The sequence below is a fragment of the Vanellus vanellus genome (genome assembly GCF_965231255.1).
Source record: "Vanellus vanellus genome assembly, chromosome: 4".
Taxonomy (NCBI): Eukaryota; Metazoa; Chordata; class Aves; order Charadriiformes; family Charadriidae; genus Vanellus; species Vanellus vanellus.
Genome location: NC_138909.1, coordinates 69,092,698 through 69,111,673, shown reverse-complemented (window position 1 = coordinate 69,111,673; position 18,976 = coordinate 69,092,698). Strand labels below are relative to the sequence as shown.

The window sequence follows — 18,976 nt, the reverse complement described above, 5'->3', positions numbered from 1 at the left end:
CATCCCTGGGCAGTGCTGCGATCCCAAGGGCATGAGAGCGCAAGCTTCTTATCTCCTCGCTCTGCTGATGTTTGCAATCTGGACTTTAAACACTGTATTTTACCGTTATCTATCCACGTTTCTATTCACGCACCTTTACTAAGATGGTGCTAGAAGAATGAACATGGAGTTGTGTGTTTCACAGCAAGCATAGCTGAGGGGCTAAAAAACTATTCACGCACTTATTCAACCACCAAAACCTCATTTCTCTTACAAAAACGCCCTGAGGAGGCAGAAGAGGGGCACAGCTCTCTCCCTTACCCCACCGGTGGTGGCTGACCTCCTCTGGCAGCCCAGGCCTGACACAAGGTGCCAGAGCTACCGGGGGGCACAGCCAGTGTGACCCGGTGGAGCGCCGGCAACGAAGTAAAATACCCCAAACCCCCTCCCCCCAAAAAATGGGGTTCGCCGGGGGCACAGTCCTTCCTCCCTCCCCCCGGGCTGAGGGAAGCCAAGACGGCGGAGCTCGCCCCAGCCTCAGGCCCAGGCCCAGCCCAAGCCCCAGCCCCAGCCCCAGCCGGGCCCGGAGGGCCTACGGCCCCTCAACCGCCCCTGCACTGGCGGGGCCGGGCCGGGCCTGCGCGGGCGGCGGCGCCTGAGGTGTCCCGCGCCCATTCGCCGGCGGCGCAGCACGGCAAGGAGGGGCGGGGAAGCGGTGAGGCAGGCGGGCGGGTTCCGCGCCGGCGCCGGCCCCCGCCCCCCGGCGGGGGGGAAGGAGGGAGCCGGGGCCGGCCTCGGTCGGCGTCCCCGGAATGAAACAGCCGCCTCAACCCCGCGGCGGCCCTTTAAATAGCTGCCGCCGCCGCCGCCTCGCTCGTAGCGGAGCGTCGCCCTGAGCTCGCCGAGCATCCCCGCCGGCAGCCCTCCAGCTCGATCCACGGCGGTAGGGCAGCACCGCGTCGCGCCCGCAGTAAGTCTCTGGGTTGCGGCTTCGGTGCTGGCCGCGGGTCCCCTCGCTGCCTTCCCTGGGGGCTCCCAGGGGCGGCAGTGGCCTTTCCCGCCGGCTACCGCCTTCCCCCTGAGCGCGGGGCCGGGCTGCGGCCGGGGAGCCGCTCTCCGCCGCTCCCGGGGATGGAGCCCGCGGGGGTCGGCCCTGGCCCGAACCGCCTGGGGACGGAGGGGTGGTGAGGAGCGGGGTCGGCTGCCGGCCCGCTCCCTTCTCCGGTGGGGAGTAGGAGGAGGTGGGGGCCGCGGCCTCCGCGCTTTCCCGGCCGAGGGGCTGCGGGGAGAGGGCGGGGGCCGGGCCCGGCCCGGGGGTCGCGGCCTGGCGGGGCTCTGCCCGTCGTGGGGCTGCGGCGATCCCCTCCCCCGGCGCTGCCGCCTGCGGTAGCGGTCTCTGCTCTTCCCGGGGGCTATCGTGGCATCAGCAGTTCCTCGGCCTAAGGGGGTGGTATTTACGCTGGCAGCCTTCAAAGCCACCACAGAAAGCGCTTCCTCAATGGTGTGTGTGTGCTGGCTCTCCTGGAGCCGGGGGAGGCTCCAAAGCTTTCCCGGGCGGGAGAGAGCAGTTGCGGCTCATCTCAATAGATGAGCTGTATGAAAATGTTTTTCTCTGTGGCAGCATAATAGAGTCTCAAATCATTAGTTCTCTTTAATTTCTTTAAATTGTTGCCCTGTGTTGTCATTTATGACTCCTGATTCTCCTTTTCCCTCCTCCTCTCACTAGAGCAATCATGTTTGAAATTAAGAAGATTTGCTGCATTGGTGCTGGTTATGTTGGCGGGCCAACCTGTAGCGTTATTGCACAGATGTGCCCCAATATTAAAGTTACCGTTGTGGATGTCAATGAGGCCAGAATCAATGCCTGGAATTCAGATACGCTCCCAATCTACGAGGTAAGCATGTTTCACTGTTGTCTCTTCTTCCACCCAGCGTTGCATTTGCTTCCATCCCACCACATGGCATTTCCACATGGCCTGCTTCTGGAGCTCCAGAAGCATATAGCATGGTGATGTCCTTCAAAAAGAGTATTCTGGAACAGCTGCTTGTCACTACTGCTCATTAAACCAGATTTTTGAAATAACTTAATATTAAGTCTGGAGCAGGCAGGTATTTAAGGATTATACATTAAATGCCTAGTAAGGAAAAATTTAATTGTATATATAGTGAATTGTGCTAAATCATGACTACTTTCTTTTGGGACCCAATTTAATCATAGTATCTACAACTGAGTAAGAGGACTATGCTATCTGCTGTGTTGTAGCACAATATGCATGTGTAATACTGGGTAGTAAGTTTTATTCCCATTCTGAATACTGCCAAAATCCAATCTGCACTGCCCATCTTAACCATGTTGGAAGATGGGGACAGTCATGTTCCTGATTCACTTGTACCATAAACCTCCAGTCTGGCCTGGAAAGACTAGGCTGGATAATTTTATTATTTTTTTAAATGTATCGCACTGTGACTCATTCATTACAGAATTACTTTAATTTCAAGATATATGAAGTATTTTTCTATTTTGCTTCTCTTAGCACTTGTTATTTTTCACCTTTTCACCCTTAAAGAATAAGTGTCTGTTTTCTTTCCTTCATTCTTTATATCTCACAAAAGACTGTTAACAAAAAAGATATAAATATTTTAAAAAGAATATAAAAATGATATAAAAACTGTATCTCACAAGATTTATAGGTTTGAGCTCTTATCTTTAATGGAAGTGAAAACTTATCTTTACTTGGCTCCTGAAGACAAGGCATGTTGTGTAGTACTAACTTACTCTTTTGCTATAGGTCGTCTTCTGAATCCTGCTTGTGCTGTAACACTAATGTAGCTTTTTTTTTCCTTCTTAAAACCAAACCTATAATGTGACTCTTTAAGTGAAGATGAATAGACCTCCTTTGTGATACATATTCAAAGCAAAATGCATATAACAATCAGATTAGCAGGTGAGACATTAATAAAGGTCATGAAAGCAAGTACTTTGTTTTCTGTAAACACTTAGACTGAGTGAGTTAAACTAGAGTTAGCCTTGGCATGTGTTTTAAAAAAACAAAAACAAAACAAAAAAAAAAAACCTAACCCAACCACCCAAACTCACAACATCTGTTTCCTGGAATGGTGTCCTTTGCTTACAAAGAATGTACAAAAATTGCCAAGAATTAGTTCAGACAGTTGTAAAATTGAGTCATTGCACAGTGAGGTTTTTGTATTTTTTGTTTTGTTTTTTTTTTTTCTTTCCAGTGTCAGAAATTGTCTAGTGGGCCGCCTTTCTGTTTGCATCCCAGTAAGACCATAGTTGGAACGTTTGATAGGTTGTAACACATGTTATTCTGCCTGTGCTGACCTTTGTTTTCCTTTTAAGTAGGTATTTGGTATAAAGTGAGACAGCAAAAATGTCTTGCATAAGAAAGCTTCTGCTTTGTTTTCCGCTCTCTCCCTTTGGTGAACCTTTGCCTTTCTGGCACTTACTCAAATATTTCATGTCATGATAGGCGTCTCTCAAGTTGGAGACCTGATTACCAGGTTACTGTGTATTTTGTTATTTTTCAAATAAAAAGTAAAAGCTTTTTTTATCTCTGACAACTATCTTAATTAAATCATTTCGTAGATCATTCTAATAGCCTTCTGCTCCTCTTGTCTGAGTGGAGGTGTTAAAGGAAGGGAAAGTGTTCTGGCATAGTATGTGTCTCTGTACCTCCACTGCTTTTCTTTTACTGGATCTGGGCTTGCAAATTTGGTGGAAGACTTCTTTATGGTTGGGGGTTTTTTGGTGCTGAGTCAGTTTTAGATCTGATGTGGGAGAGATCATGGAATGTGTAGCTGAGGCAAGAGGTGGTCTCAACTCTCCTTTTTTTGCTTGCAGCCTAGGGAATATTTTAAGACTTTACTTGTTGAATCTACTTAACATCACTCTACAGGTATTTCTTTAATTGTTGCTCATGGTAATAGAATTGAGTATAGGAATAACTGGAGCCTAAAATCTGGTTGTGCAAATAGCAATTCAGTGTGGCTGAAAGTTTCAAGACAGCATTTTGGGTGTTTTGAACAAGAAAGGGCTTTTTTTTTTTACTATGTAAATCTACAGAAGCCTTACTTCACATCTGGCAGACTGAAAACATGCCACACTGAGGAAAAAGAAAAGTCTTTCTGTATCTGAGATGATATGCTGTTTGTTTGGGCACACAGTTTACTGTTCTAACTGCATTAACCTTAACTGCTTTTTCTGCTTTTTTCAGCCGGGGTTAAAAGAAGTGGTAGAGTCCTGTCGAGGAAGAAACCTCTTCTTTTCCACCAGTATTGATGATGCCATTAGAGAAGCTGATCTTGTATTTATTTCTGTAAGTTTAGGGGGAGAACATGGTTGTGTGTGTTTGTCTCCTTTCTTTCTGTTCTTTCTCTCTTTCTTTCTTTTAGTCATTATGTTAGGAAGAGGCCTTTGTTTTGTCACATACATTCAGTTAGCAATGTCGTGTCACATCATTGTGTCAGTTTTCTCCTTGTCTTTCTGTGTACTTTGGGAAAAGTGTTAAGTAAGATTTTATTTTATTTTTATCTTATAACTGATATAATGTTTGACAAACAAACAGGCTCTAAGTCGAAATTATGATGTTGATGTTTAAGTTAGGTGTCTTAGAGCAGAATATGGTGCAGATCTGTCATTGCAGTGTACTACTGAAATCCATGGGACTTCAATAATATTAATATGCTTCTTAGGGAGGCAAAATCATATACTGTTTATTTGGTTACAAAGATGACATTTCTAGAAGCTTTTAAAAAAACTGTATTAATGGAAGAGGGGCTGGCTTTAATATTTTCTAGCTTTAATATTTCTATCCTGTTGACACAGCTAGGAAGAGGATCCAGTCAAGCATAAACAGGGTGACCTTTTGTAATCTAGAAGGTTATTCCTAATGCAGAATCCAAAAGAACTGATTGCTATTCATCGTGGTAGGCCACAGTTGAGTTATTTTTGTTACTTATGTCCTCTTTCCTTGAGAGCTCCTCTTTGTTAGGGCACCTCAGTACAGAGCTCTCTTTCTGATAGTATTTTTCTCCATTTGTTAAGTTTAAAATGAATGCTACTTGGCTGGATGACTGCCATTAATACAAGCCATATATTGCCACCTGTCCTTGGCTTAAAACACGCTGCAGTGTTTTACATGTTGTTGCCATTTCTTCTTTCAGTTTATAATGAAAAGGACCCTCTGTCTTAATCTAAATGATGTGTTTTTCCCTCATGTTGCCTTTTCTGTGTGCTTCAGTATAGCAATTTTCAGCAGCTCTACACTTAGGTTTCACTGCAAAGTGGGTTTAAACAATAACTGCCTTACTAGCTGCAAGATTCTTATAATGTGAATTTTTGCACTCTTAATGTGGGATGGGAAACAAAAGGTGGCTGGCTGTAATCATGAAGAAATTACTGGTGTTTCCAGAATAAGGACTAAGTTTCACTGAAGCCTGCAGAGCTGCTATGAATTGCTCTTGTTTAAATTCTCTTTGAATAGAGGCCAATGAGCTTTCTTTAGAAGACAAAAAGGGTAATTGAGAAAGCTAATAGCTGTTCATCTGATATGGGAACTAGAATAATTCTGGGGTAGAAGCAAACTGGACTCTGGGAAGGAAAATGTCTGTCATTCTTAACAATTTCACCTTGTCAGTAGCTCTTGTGTTGAGATCTGTAACATTTCTTCCCCCTCTGTGTATTTGTAACTAGGTTAACACTCCGACAAAGACCTATGGCATGGGAAAAGGCCGAGCAGCTGATCTGAAATACATTGAAGCTTGTGCTAGGCGAATTGTACAAAACTCAAATGGCTATAAAATTGTCACTGAGAAAAGCACAGTTCCAGTACGTGCTGCAGAGAGCATTCGTCGAATATTTGATGCTAATACAAAGCCTAACTTGGATTTGCAGGTAAGTATAGTCTTTGAGTTGTGTATTTAAAGGCTGGTTGTTGCTTTTGGTTTTTGTCTGTTGTTCTTTCTTTCTGTGCCTGTAGGTGCTGTCTAACCCAGAGTTCCTCGCAGAAGGAACAGCCATCAAGGACCTGAAGAACCCAGACAGAGTGCTTATTGGGGGAGATGATTCTCCAGAGGGACAGAAAGCTGTCCGTGCTCTTTGTGCTGTTTATGAGCACTGGGTGCCCAAAGAAAAAATACTCACAACCAATACCTGGTCATCAGAACTTTCTAAACTGGTTAGTGTTACTCACTGCTTTTGTCTGCAATGAGCAAAGGGCATAACTGAAACAAAGCTCAGAAGTGTAAGTTCACTGACACTGAGTGATGCAGATAGGAAAGACAGACGAGGCTGGGAGGATCCAGTGTAAATGTCAAAGGATATTAATCTTTTCCAGTGATCTCAGTTGATCTAATAGATGGTATCATCTTTCCATGAAATCCTTTTCTCACTTTTATTGCTGTGTTATTTATTACTAAGAGTAGACCTCCAGTTACTAGTTACCATCATAAAACATTTCAAACTCTGCCAGTTAAGCATTACATTATTTTGCTTAGATCCCATTAACTGGCATTTATGTATTAAAAATGTTACTATTTTGTATCTCAACAGAGTTACGTAGATACTAAAGTAATGCTTCCAGTAGTAACTCCCTTTTGCCTGTGGGCATCTTGGTTTCTGGAAGAATCAAGCTCACTTTACTATGTTTTTTATTTACAGGCAGCTAATGCTTTCCTTGCCCAAAGAATTAGCAGCATTAACTCGATCAGTGCTCTGTGTGAAGCTACAGGAGCAGATGTTGAAGAAGTAGCAAGAGCTATTGGAACGGACCAAAGAATTGGAAATAAGTTTCTCAAAGCCAGTGTTGGTAAACGAAAAATCCTTTTCTTTTTTCTTCTGGGCTTCTGTTTAATACTGCAATGGGTTTAGTAGTATTTTGAAGTGACCTGATGCTTTAAAATCTTCTACAGCATGAGTGTGTAAAAAATATTGCAGTAGACTACTAGCATAAATCTGGGTGTTTTGGTAAAATATCTAGGACTGAGGTTGCTCTAGACCCTGGCAGTCTGAAACCTGAGACTTCGGAGTGCATGGTTTATCCTGCCTGGGACACTGGAAAGAAAAATTGCAACTTTATTTTTCTGAAGCATCACTGATAATAGAGCTCTCTAATATGTCTTCCCAATTGTAACTGCTGCAATTTTGTTCAGGAGTTGCTGCCAGCGTCCTGAGGAAGGGGATGCCTCTAGGTCAGAATGTGTGATGAGAGCTTCTAATTAGTAGGATGAATTCAGTTGTTTAGATTTACTAGAGAGTAAGATGTGATAAAGTGGTGATCAGTACAACAAACTTTCAAAATTACAGAACAAAACTAAAGCCTATCTGTATGGCTACAGTCTTCATGCTAGAAATAGAAAGTGTGACTTTTAAAATAATTTATTAAATATAACCTCTCCTAGAGTCTATGCAAGAGTAAAAAGCAGATAGCAAATAACATTACCAAAATTCCTATTAGGTTACTATAATTCCTTCTACAGTGTGTTTCTCCTGGGGTCCTGAGCAAAGTTCTAGGGGCCAAGGATCCCTCTGTGAATTATCTCAGTTCTCCCTTAGTCAGCTGTGGTGATTTTTGGTTCTTGGCAATGATTAGATATCCATTTCAGGGTGGAGGAGGAGAGAACCTAATCTTAACATACTTATTCTGAGAAGTATTCATTTAAATCTCTAGGTGGGGGGAGAGCAAACCCAGGAACTTGGCCACTGTCTTCTAATAGTAAAAAAATTAGAGGTTATCTTGCATGTTTTTCTGAGATGGGGTTAAAACTTCCATTGACTTCAGTGGGACCTGAAGCAGATTCTAGGGCTTCTGTAACTGATGGAGTAAGTAGGTCCAGGAGTAAGATTTTGAGAGATTAAGGTTTTCATTTGCTTGCAGTGAAATACTGGGAAAAGATATAATGCTGACTATGGCAATGATTGCCAAAACCTACTTGATTCCAAAGATTGGGTTAGAATAGTACCTTAGTCACTGGTAAAATAACCGTTTTCTCTTTCAGGGTTTGGTGGTAGCTGTTTTCAGAAGGATGTCTTGAATTTAGTGTACCTCTGTGAGGCACTGAACTTACCTGAAGTAGCCCGCTACTGGCAACAGGTACAAGTTCTTCACTAATTTTTTTGAGGAGGTCCTGTTTCTTCAGCATTCAGCTTTCAGACATTGAGCTTTTGAGCACTGTCCACATATAATTTCTGTTTCAGCTTTAAGGAGCAGATACCTTAATGTTGATCATTTTTACACTTTAGGGCACTCGGCCTAACACTGACATTTGTGGGTGCTTAGGCTTTTTTGGGTTAAATTAAGTTGTCTGGATCAAATGGATTGGGAAGTTCTCTAGAAGTAACAGTAGAAAATGTGAAGTACAAGCATGTCTGGACTTCTGTCTTCCTCTTGCACTTGGTTATCTCTGTCCACTTTGAATTCAGAGTTTATGATCTCTTCCTCAGAGTTACTTTTCTGAAAGAACTCAGCAGAACTTGCTATTCTTTAATCAGGGAACAGCAGCAACCATGTTTATTTTAATGTTAGGAATGGTTGGGAAGATGTGGATGCTCTCAGGACTAGCCCCAATGCAGCAGTACCAGGATGCTTGGTCTATATTAGCAAGTGTTTGTTTCCCTGTTAACCAGTGAAAGCACCTCTTCCCAGTCCTGACTGAGAAAGCAGCTTTGACATATGTGGTATGATCAAAAGAACAGTTTTGGTTTATTGTCCTGATTTAGGCTATGGCGATCAAGTACAAGGCTGGCTAGCAGATGCCCCGAGAATACCAAGTGCATGATTTGCCTACCTTATTAGCAGCTTTCCTTTTCTCCAACCTTCCTTTTGGCTAGCCTTTCCCCCCCTAACTGCTCATCCCAGTCTACTGCCAAATAAACCACCTACCCATAATTACTTTTTCATCATTGGTCAGTTGTCACATCCATACTGAAGTTCAGTATTTCTTGTACCATTACTTAGGCTGTTCTGGCCATGTGGTATTGTTGATGGGATTATCTAGGCTCTGTTGGCTTTGCAAGGTTCTATTCCCCAAAAGGTCCCTAATATTCCCTTCCAGTTATCTGAAGCTTGGCTGTATCTTTCTAAGAGCTCCTCCATAACCACTTGTAAAACTCAGTCATCACTCACAGTGCTATCTGTGACTTTATTCAGCTTCTTACATTATCTGTGATGTCCATCTATATCCTGTTCAGATAGTTTAGCCTCCAGCCAGGGGCTAGTCAGCAGCCTAGTTACTTGCTTGCAACTATAACGCTTACATCAACTGCTTTTGGGACAAGGAAGGCACGGGGCTTATGCTGCCTACCTCTGAAGAGGTTCAGGTTGACATCTTCCTTAAAGTGCACTTGACTAGGATAGTCTAGTCCATGGTGAGAGGCTTGCAGTCGCATCAGTGAAGCTGAGACTAAGCTGCTGCATGAACCATGTGCAAGCAGCCAGGAGAGGATTGGTTTAGTATAGGGCTTGGCTGTATTGGCACAGCAGGAAAGAGTAGAAGCCCTAGATTCTGATATTTGCTTCAAGAACTACTGCTTTTAATCAATATAAGATGTAAGCAGACTACAGGCAATCCCTGAGGCAGTAGGAGCTGCAGGAACTAATCATGTATCTGAGTGATAATCTGATGAATAGGCAAAAGTTAATACTGTCTTGAAATAGACAAATTGGTTTGACTCTGTCCTTTGAGATTGCAAGGGTCCTTCTCCAAATGCAACCTGCTTGGTATCTTGGCAACCCAAAGGCGTAGGAACACTTAACCTTTGCTCTGTGTGGATGTGGGTTTTTTTATTTAACAAAAGCCTAAAAGGTTGCATTGTTCATGTAAACAAGCTAGTTTAAACTGCTTTTAATGCTTTTATGCTCTCGTACTCTGTTTTAAGAGCAACTCTTTGCAGTGTTTCTATATCACTTACTAAGCTGTGGACAAATCAGATAGTAAGAACAGGCACTGCGGAGCTAGAATAAGGTAAAGAGTGCTGTGTTCGTGTAGTGCAACCCCTTACCTGCACCTCCTGCTTCCTCACTGTCATCTTGCAGAGGTCTGTCTGCCCCAGCCCACACTGGCCAAGTCATGTAATGCCACATACGTGTGCACCTCTGTAAGCAACTGTGAACCCCTTCTTTGTGGCCTGAGCACTGCACTTCCAGCGGCTTGTCCCATTGCATGCACATGGGAGACCTTAGACCAGTCTGAGGACAGGATGCAAATTCTGGAGGATATGCTGATCAGAGCAGCCCCAAAATCCTAACTTCTATTTGCTCTGGTGTTTAGACAGGACAGGGCTCTCTAATTCTGAAGTCTTCATTACCTGAAAACATACCTACAGAAAGAAATGTGTCCCTCTTGCCCTGTCAGCTGTTACCTTTGTTTCCCATCACCACCCTGTTGAATCTCACTGCTTTTATTTCTTTTCCTCAAATAAACCTGGTTCACCAATATTGTTCTACTGTATATTTTATACCCTATGTTTCATAGGCTGCTTCTGTTAATTCTTGATTTGGGTTGAAAGTCTCAAAACAGAGGGAAATATAATTCTTTTCCAGTCCACGTTGAACATTGGGGTGGGAGAATCTACCTTTCCTGTTCTACTGGTGATCCAGTGCCCTGTGTGTGTTAAGGGCTGGAGATCAAAGTAGGAACCAGGCTGGGAGGAAAGTACAGGAACAATCAGAGTGAGTGAACCTGCCTTTATGTAATAACAGAAGCGGTGCACTTAATCTGGTTAAATCACACTAGATTTGTGCACTGAAATCTGTTAGTTTGCATTAAATGGCTAAACAAATTTTCACTGTTGTTATACATGGCATGTAAGGAAGTATAGGCCTGACAATAGGTTGTCTATGTGATATCAAGTATGTGTGTATCTGCATCTACAGTCATTGATTGAAACAGGATTTGTCTCAGAATTTGATAAATTAACTGAATTTATCTTTGGATTACTTACGGTGCTGAGTAAAAATACTTAGCTTTCCTTTTTTGTTTTTAAGCCTCAGTTAAACTTATGTGTGGGTAGCTTGGCCTGATTGTTTAAAATGGTTCCCTTTTGTGCCATCATGTTTTATGTAATTTCAGGTAATAGACATGAATGATTATCAGAGAAGAAGGTTTGCTTCCCGCATTATTGACAGCTTGTTCAATACTGTCACTGATAAGAAGATTGCTATTTTAGGGTTTGCATTCAAAAAGGATACTGGGGACACAAGGTAAGAAAGCAAATTCATTTCACTAATGTGGATTCCCTATATTTTTCACCAGCTATGCAGCTAAACCTCCTGATTCAATTGTGTTAATAAAAACAGATCAGGTATGGGACCCTTAACCTCTTGTGACTGAATTGATGTGTAACAAGGATTAGTCTTTCTTAAAGGGGGAGACAATTGGTCTTGATATCTACAACATACCTAAATCATTCAGAAGCTAGAGCAGCTAACTCTAGTAGAATACAATATTTTCAGTTGGAACTGCCTAACCGCTTCAGGGCTGACCAAAAGTTAAAGCATGTTATTAAGCGCATTGTCCAAATGCATCTTAAACACTGACAGGCTTGGAACATTGATTAGCTCCTTATTAACTTGCATAAGCAAAGGTAGGTTTTGGGAATTCTTCTATTTTCCACAGAGAAGAACACAAACACTTTTGCAACTGATTCTAAATTGCGATGTGAAGCCAAAGTTTCATCTTTGTTTCCCAAAGATGATTAATTCTGTGTTCCTGTAAAGCTCAAACTTTATACAGCTCTCCAACTGCAGTTTATGGGGAATGCTTATAAGATTGATGCTTTGTTAATTATGGTCTATAGGAGTCCTGGGGCTTAGTATCTGTTTTGCATGATTCAGCAAGAGAGAAGTAAACTTGTTTTTCGTATTACTTTCCTTGGCCTCCCTCAAGTTTTCAAGTGTGCTGCTGGCATGGATTACCACTAAGATGTTTAATGTAAAGCAGGTATAAAAGCTCTGGCATGGCATATTATGACACTTGGAGAGTCTTAGAACATGCCATCTGCTTCTCTGACTGATTGATTCTCTTCCCTAGAGAGTCATCCAGTATCTACATTAGCAAGTATTTAATGGATGAAGGAGCAAAGCTCCATATCTATGATCCTAAAGTACCTAAGGAACAAATAATCTTGGATCTCTCACATCCAGGTGTTTCAGAAGATAACCAAGGTAAGAATGTTCATGTAAAGCCTATTTCCCCACACCACCACCGCCCCCCTCCGAAGAAGAACCCCACCCTATTCTCAAAATACACAAGGTCTTAAATACTATGAATTCATTTTCTCATCTTCACCAAGGCAATGATGTGCTGTTGGCTACATTTACTAGAGGATTGTCATAGCTCATAGGATTACTGTAACTCTTCCCCCTTTCCCCATAGCTTTTGTAGATAAATGGTAATTCTGTACTATTGTATCTTTCTTTTGATAAATATTCATTTGAATATATGCAAAGAATTTTCTCTCTGTGTAATTAAAAGGATGAGAAAGAAGGATATCTAGAGGTGGGAAAGACTAGTGTTGTTCTGTCAGCTCCTTTGTGTCCCGAGTCCTATCTTGCCATAGTTCTTGCTTGCATATGTGAAACAGAAATAAAGAAATAATTCTGGAATTCACTGTAGCGCATTCTCCCGTCCCCCATATCACTTCCAAATTCATCTGTTTCCTTAAATTCAGGGAAACTTTGAAGTAATTGTCAATGACTAGACAGTTCTTTGGGAGAAGCAGGTGGTATTTGGGATCTTTGTTTTCTTTCCTTATTGGGGAGGGGGAGAATGGAGATGATAGATGGATGGGGGAGAAGGGTAGATCAGACTTCTAGAGGTGAAGAGGAATGAGCTGTGATGAAGAAGAGCGAGGGGCATATGTTATTTGACATGGCCTTGAATTAGAGGGAAATAGGAGGGTTGCCTTTAGGCAGCTGCTGGGCCAGTCAAAGGATGAAGTGAGACATGTATCCTCTCTCTAGTGTGAACTGAGTTTTAAATGTGATGTGCTGTTATTGTACAGGCAATGACCTTTGTGAGAGTTGGCATTTGAACACTCCATAGTAACTTTGAATTCTAGAGATGCTCTTAACTGTTTAAATCAAATTTGAATGCTTAACTTCAAACATTTAAGTGCCCTGACTCCATTCACATGCCAGATACAAGCTGCTTTCATTTAAATAAGTGAAATCAAAGTGACAAATGTCTTGACAGAAAACACCTCTAGATGAGTGACCTGAAACTCTTTATTTGCACAGGGCAAGGAAGGATACTAGTTTACCACAAGTGCACTAGATTGATGCTGAAGACGTGCACAGAATAAAACTTTATTTTCTTTCCTTTACAGTGTCTCGGTTGGTCACTATAAGTGCAGATCCATATGAAGCCTGTGATGGAGCTCATGCCCTTGTAATTTGCACTGAATGGGACATGTTTAAGGTAAAAATGTTATTTTCAAATTAAACTAAAATAAAAAGAGGGAGTGTTGTGCTATTTATCTATTCGGTCTGCTTTAATTGCCCTTTACAGGAGTTGGATTATGAACGTATTCATAAGAAGATGCTGAAGCCTGCATTTATCTTTGATGGTAGAAGAGTTCTAGATGATCTTCACAATGAGCTACAAGTCATTGGCTTCCAGGTAATCAGCTGGGTGATGCGGCTTCTCAAGTTCTTTTCCTTCTGTGCTCTGTTCCCTCTTGTTTTTGCTCTCCAATGACTGAGTAGCAAGGGGAAAAAAAACCCTTTCGGGTGAGGATTTACGTTTAAAACCATCTGTACTTAAGTCTCTTCACTAGTACACTCTTCCTACAGTACCTTGCAGTTTTCGTAGACCAATACTCTGTTAAAATCCAAGCTATTTCAGCCTATGCCATCAACATTCAGCAGTGTAAGTGTGCCTTGAAGCACTTCTAGCATAGATAGAATTTGACTAAAATCACCTGAATAATCTGATAGAAGCATCTTAGCCAGGCAGAATTGGAACAAAGTCTATAAGGCAAATCAGATGCACATTTTGGTGTGTTTCATTCTGTGTACTCCCGAGTACTGTGATTACTTGCATAATGGCCATAGACTTTCTCTTGCTATTTTTCCCCTGCTTAAACTACACATGGTTATCACACTGTTTGTGAACAGGCTTGTAGAAATTGCTTTAACCAGTCAATTGAAGCTGTTGTGGGCAAATATGGTACATATAGCTAACATAATGGCTTGCTTACGTCAGCACACTCTGAAAAGAGCTGTTTAAACAGATGTGTTTAATTTCTCAAATTTATTACTTAAGACAGTTTGAACTTAAGTATTTTGTCTTCTGGTGCTTTGCATCTTACCTGTACTACTTAAGAGGAAAGCTAAGATCTCCTCACTTACTGGGCATCTGAACTATTTTATTAGCTGGTGTGTTGTCTTCTACAAGTTCTGTCCTTAGTGATTTGCATTAGTTGGACCTAAAAATTAGGGGAACCTGTCTTACTGTTTGAATTTTGCAGTATCTGGCTTATATGTGTGTCGGATTTGTTACCTACTTTCTTTTATATAAACTTGGCTGCTTTTAGCCTTTCAGAGTCTGTTTCAAAAACATCCCACTGCATTAAGGAGGGGAAAAAGCTTCTATCCTAATTTACTCGATATAAATCTTTAGACAAAGGAGGCCAAACCCACCCTTTCTGAATACCCAGAAACATCTTACAATGTTTGCACTGACAGTCCTATGGAAGCTGAGGCACATAAATGTTCATATTGGCAAGATGCAGCTTTAAGTATGCAAAGTAGGCACCTGTGAAAAGATGTTTTTAAAAACTCTTTGCAGTTCTAATCTCAGAAATTGTCCCCGGGCACACTGTGCTTTGTGGCTTGTATTATTCTAGTGTTCATGAAATGTATTCATGGTTCTGGATTTAGTTTGTAGATTCCTCATAGGCTGACATGATTGTGTTAGTTTGTCACGCTCACTTCCTAAATGTGCTTTCTCTTTCAGATTGAAACAATTGGGAAGAAGGTGTCAGCCAAAAGAATTCCTTTTGCTTCTTCGTGTGAAATTCCTAAGTTCAGCCTGCAGGACCCACCTGTCAAAAAGCCTAGAGTATAATGTTGAATAGGTACTAACGGAATTCTGTGGACCTTCTTAGTGATAATAACTGTAAGCCTATGCTTTTTTTTTTTAAGGAAAGATATTTTTCATAAACTAAAAACCAATTTTACACTAGAAATGGTGCCTGGTACATGTGAATTCAGTCTATTTTCAAATCTATTTTTATAGCAATTTTTTTTTGGTTACTGAAGACGGTACAGACCTGTTTTTAATAGGGAATCATCTTTTAAGTGGAAAAGTTACCTTCAAACTGCAGACTTCTGCTTCCAGAAATGTTCCTGAACTGCACTTTAAATGTTTCAAGTGATATGAAAGCAAAAGAAATAGACCATCTTTTTACTTAAGTCCAGTTATGGACAGTGATCAGGAATTTTGGTCTCATTGATTCTTCGTTTTCTTTCGGGGTAATTCTTTGCCCAGTTAAATGCTTGCTCTAACTGGCATTGAAGTCAAAAGAGAAGTTCTAAGTGAATTTGGTAGGATTTGGGTTGAGCCCAAAAATAGAGCTGACTGCAACAATAATCCCCCGGTCCTGGTTGGGATCAGTGGGCACTGATACAGTCTAAACTGCATCTGTTGGGAGGCCAGATAGTTCTGCAGGTATCTATCATGTAATTAATGACAGTGGACTAGCAGCTATAAACTGATCCACTGGCAGACCTTTACTTTTGATTCTTTGGTTGTCTTGCCTACATTCCATGTGCAGCCACATAAATTATTGATCTAATCAGATTCCTGGGGCAAGTTTTTCCTAAGTTACAGCAATACAACCCATCTTCAGCAGAGGAGCATTCTGCTTGTTTGAACATTGAATTTAAGCAGAATTACCTTAATCTGATGTCAGTCCAAGCAGAAAGCAAATATTGGCTTCAGAGCTCCATGATGGTTATCTTTTTCTTTTTCCTTTCTCCTTACATACTTCATCTGAAAGCAGATTTCTTAATGAATCTGCAAAAATTATTCTCTGCTGTTAAGAAATTATTAAAAATAAAAATTCAGCCCCATAAGTTAGTCAGCTTGCTACCTCATTTAATTAGCATGAATGAATATTTCCTATGTTATCTTGATATTTTTGCCTTTACTATTACTTAATTTCTACTTGTTTTTATTATTCTCAATTGGCCAGTGCTATTAAAATCCTTGAGATGACAAAGTTTGCATTTGGCTTGTTGCGTTGGGCTGTGAAATGGAGGGGAGGATAGAGGAGGGGGACCATGAACAGGTTTCAGACTAGAAGGCACAGACATTTTTAGTTGAATAGTAGTAGTGTTGAGATGTTAGAGAATTATCCTGTAACTAGTCACATAATACCTTCTGAATTTATTCAACAGGTGTGCCTTCAAGTATGCTATATCAATAGTTAAATGGAGCATAAGATCAGTGTCATCTTGGTATAATAATAGCACTCATTTACCCACAGAAATGTAGATACAATTTAAGCTTTAGGACAGATACTTGAAGACTTAAGGAACTTGTATAACAGTTTGGATAGACAATACAAGACAGCGTTATCTGACCGAAATAGCTGTATTGTTGAACCAGATGCTTTCAGATTCTGCAGTTAATGGCTTCCACATAGGGACTTACTATGCAGCAACCACTCAGCACTTTGGGCAAATATACCTTGGGCTTCTTGTCCTGTCATAAAATTCTTCTGTGAGGAGCGCATCAGAAGCCACTCAAAGTGAGTGGGAATCATGGGGACTTAATGAAAGATGACAGTTTGATTTTATGTTGTCTCGTCTTCTGATTCACTAGCGCTGCTTTCATACAGCAGCCACAGAGCAGGGACAACCCTGTGATGCAGCTGTGGTAAGCATTGTAATCCAACTGGTAGATCACCCTGTCTTTGCAGGTAGGCATCCTCTTGACTACCTCTGCCCTCATAGCAGCTGAGAGGGCAAGCTGGGCACTTCTTGGGGATGAAGAAGAGGGTATTGACAAATTGTGCTCAAAGGATCTCTTGTCCTGAACTATGTTCAGGGTAGCACAGCAGTGCTTCAGGGCTCATCTTAACAGGGAGGGTGAGTAGAGGCTTCAGAAAATCAGGATGCTTTTCAGAATCTTGCACACAGCTGTAATAGAAGTGCCTCTGTATGGGACCTGTCCTCGACAGTTTGAAGTAGACAGATGAACCATTAAATTCGTGTGAAGCACTACTCCTGTAAGGAATGTGCAAGAGCTGTAAGGCTGGTCAGTGTTCCTGAGGCTTCCAGTGGCTTTTCACATGCTGTCCCAAGGAGAAGGAGGAACTTGGTGCTATACCCCTATTCCTACCCTGTTTCTCCTGCAGACTTATTCGAAGCCTGGCTAGTGACTTGTGGCTTAATCGTAAGGATGATAAAGAATGGGAAGTTCAATATAGTGAGATTGCTCTAATTCCCCTTTCTTAGGAAAGGGGGAGCGGGAGATCCTTTCTGAAAGGCACCAAGGGGTAAAAATGGCGCTGGCATTTCCCTTGCTTTCTTGGAGAGTCAGCTTATTTAGTTTCTTGGTAGCTGCGTTCTTTGGGTGAGTCATGGATTGTGGGATGAATCCAGCCTGAACAGCCGCTGGTGGGCCATGCCTTCAGGATACTGCAATACTGACCTTGTGTATATGCATGAGAACCTTACCAGAGGCCAAAAGAGTGAGCTTTGGAAGCTTTTGCAGCACTGTGAATCATAAGCCATCATCTTCAGAGTACAGTTGCCAGGGAAATAAGAATTGGGGATGACTTGCATTCCTGCTTTGAAGGCTTGAGTAGTGCATGTAAGGGATGGGATTTAATGCTATTGAGTCTTTATGGGATCTTACAGCATGTAATTCTTGATGAGAATTGTCTAATGATGGTAATGGACTCTTGTGCTCTGAAATTCTATTTTACAGGGTTCTTAATAAAATGCATTCCGACATTAACACTGCTTTTCACTGCAACAATGTGAATACAACAGCTGAAGCAAATCCATCTTTAACATAAGCCTATGAATAGTATGATATAGACTGCATAAATTAAGATTAATTGTAGACAAATTGTAAATACCAGGCAAGACGTACTGGTTTTGTGTATGCATTCAACCCTTTGTGCAGCTAAAACTAGTCTGCTTCCAGCCAAGAATAGTGCAAGTCAATAGGAAAAAACATATTTCTGACCAAGACTAGTTAGTGTAGCAGTTAGTGGTGAGAATTTGTACTGGCCAACAAGTTTACAGTTCTCTCTATCACTGTGTGAGGTTCTTCTCTTGAACCGGAGTTTACAGTAGTGCTATAAAGTTGCTTGACAGCTGAGGTCTGAAATGACTTGTAAAGCAGTGCAGGGAAACGTAATGGGTTATCTAGGTTTGCTTTAGGAATACTGGAATTGGTTTTCATTACTTGCTTTTTCTGTTCCAAGCTGAGAATTTCTATTGCAAGTTGAACATCTGCAATAAGCTGCCATATCTTGTAGCAAAGAAGAATACTTGACATCATCTTTTTAAATGAAGGGGACATCAGTATTAATTATTGAACAAGTAGGAAAAAAATTTTAAAGTATTCTTATATGAACACAGTGGCTTTGTTGATTTAACCTAAAAACTTGAAATCACTGGAATATGCAGTTCTCTAGTCTGCTGCATAAAATTTAATTATGTTTCACACAGTGTAGTAGATTGATGTAATGATGCTAAAAAAGACTATTCATTCTTCTAATCTGTCTGTGTCAACTTGAAATTATATTCCCAAAACTCAGTTTGTTTTCCTGATTGCAAGGAAGATTAATGTTTCATTTTATGACTGCTCTGGCAGAATGAAGCGATTGACATACAAAACCAAAATGTCACTAAACATGAAACCTCATCAGAAACAAAACTGAGATAGTCATGAAACCTGTGCTGAATTTATAACCGGGGCTTCTGTGAGAGTTTGGTGCTTTAACATATAGTTATGG

At 41.4% G+C, this 18,976-nt stretch overlaps 1 protein-coding gene across 1 annotated transcript; it reads left to right on the top strand.

Annotated features, from left to right (window-relative positions):
* Positions 1–748: 748 nt before the first annotated feature.
* Positions 749–18,579, top strand: UGDH (UDP-glucose 6-dehydrogenase). The gene is made up of 12 exons (XM_082482491.1): positions 749–949; positions 1,706–1,874; positions 4,215–4,316; positions 5,693–5,893; positions 5,979–6,176; positions 6,659–6,806; positions 7,996–8,090; positions 11,068–11,198; positions 12,028–12,161; positions 13,325–13,416; positions 13,507–13,617; positions 14,956–18,579. Exons 2-12 carry the CDS (start codon positions 1,713–1,715, stop codon positions 15,064–15,066), a joined length of 1,485 nt encoding a protein of 494 aa, XP_082338617.1. The 5' UTR covers positions 749–949; positions 1,706–1,712; the 3' UTR covers positions 15,067–18,579.
* Positions 18,580–18,976: the final 397 nt, after the last annotated feature.

Excerpts from the sequence above, each read along its gene's own strand:
- UGDH (XM_082482491.1), top strand. The coding sequence starts at position 1,713 with ATGTTTGAAATTAAGAAGATTTGCTGCATTGGTGCTGGTTATGTTGGC. Across the intron at positions 6,177-6,658 it reads CATCAGAACTTTCTAAACTG|GCAGCTAATGCTTTCCTTGC; the intron begins GTTAGTGTTACT and ends TTTTATTTACAG. Across the intron at positions 8,091-11,067 it reads TAGCCCGCTACTGGCAACAG|GTAATAGACATGAATGATTA; the intron begins GTACAAGTTCTT and ends ATGTAATTTCAG.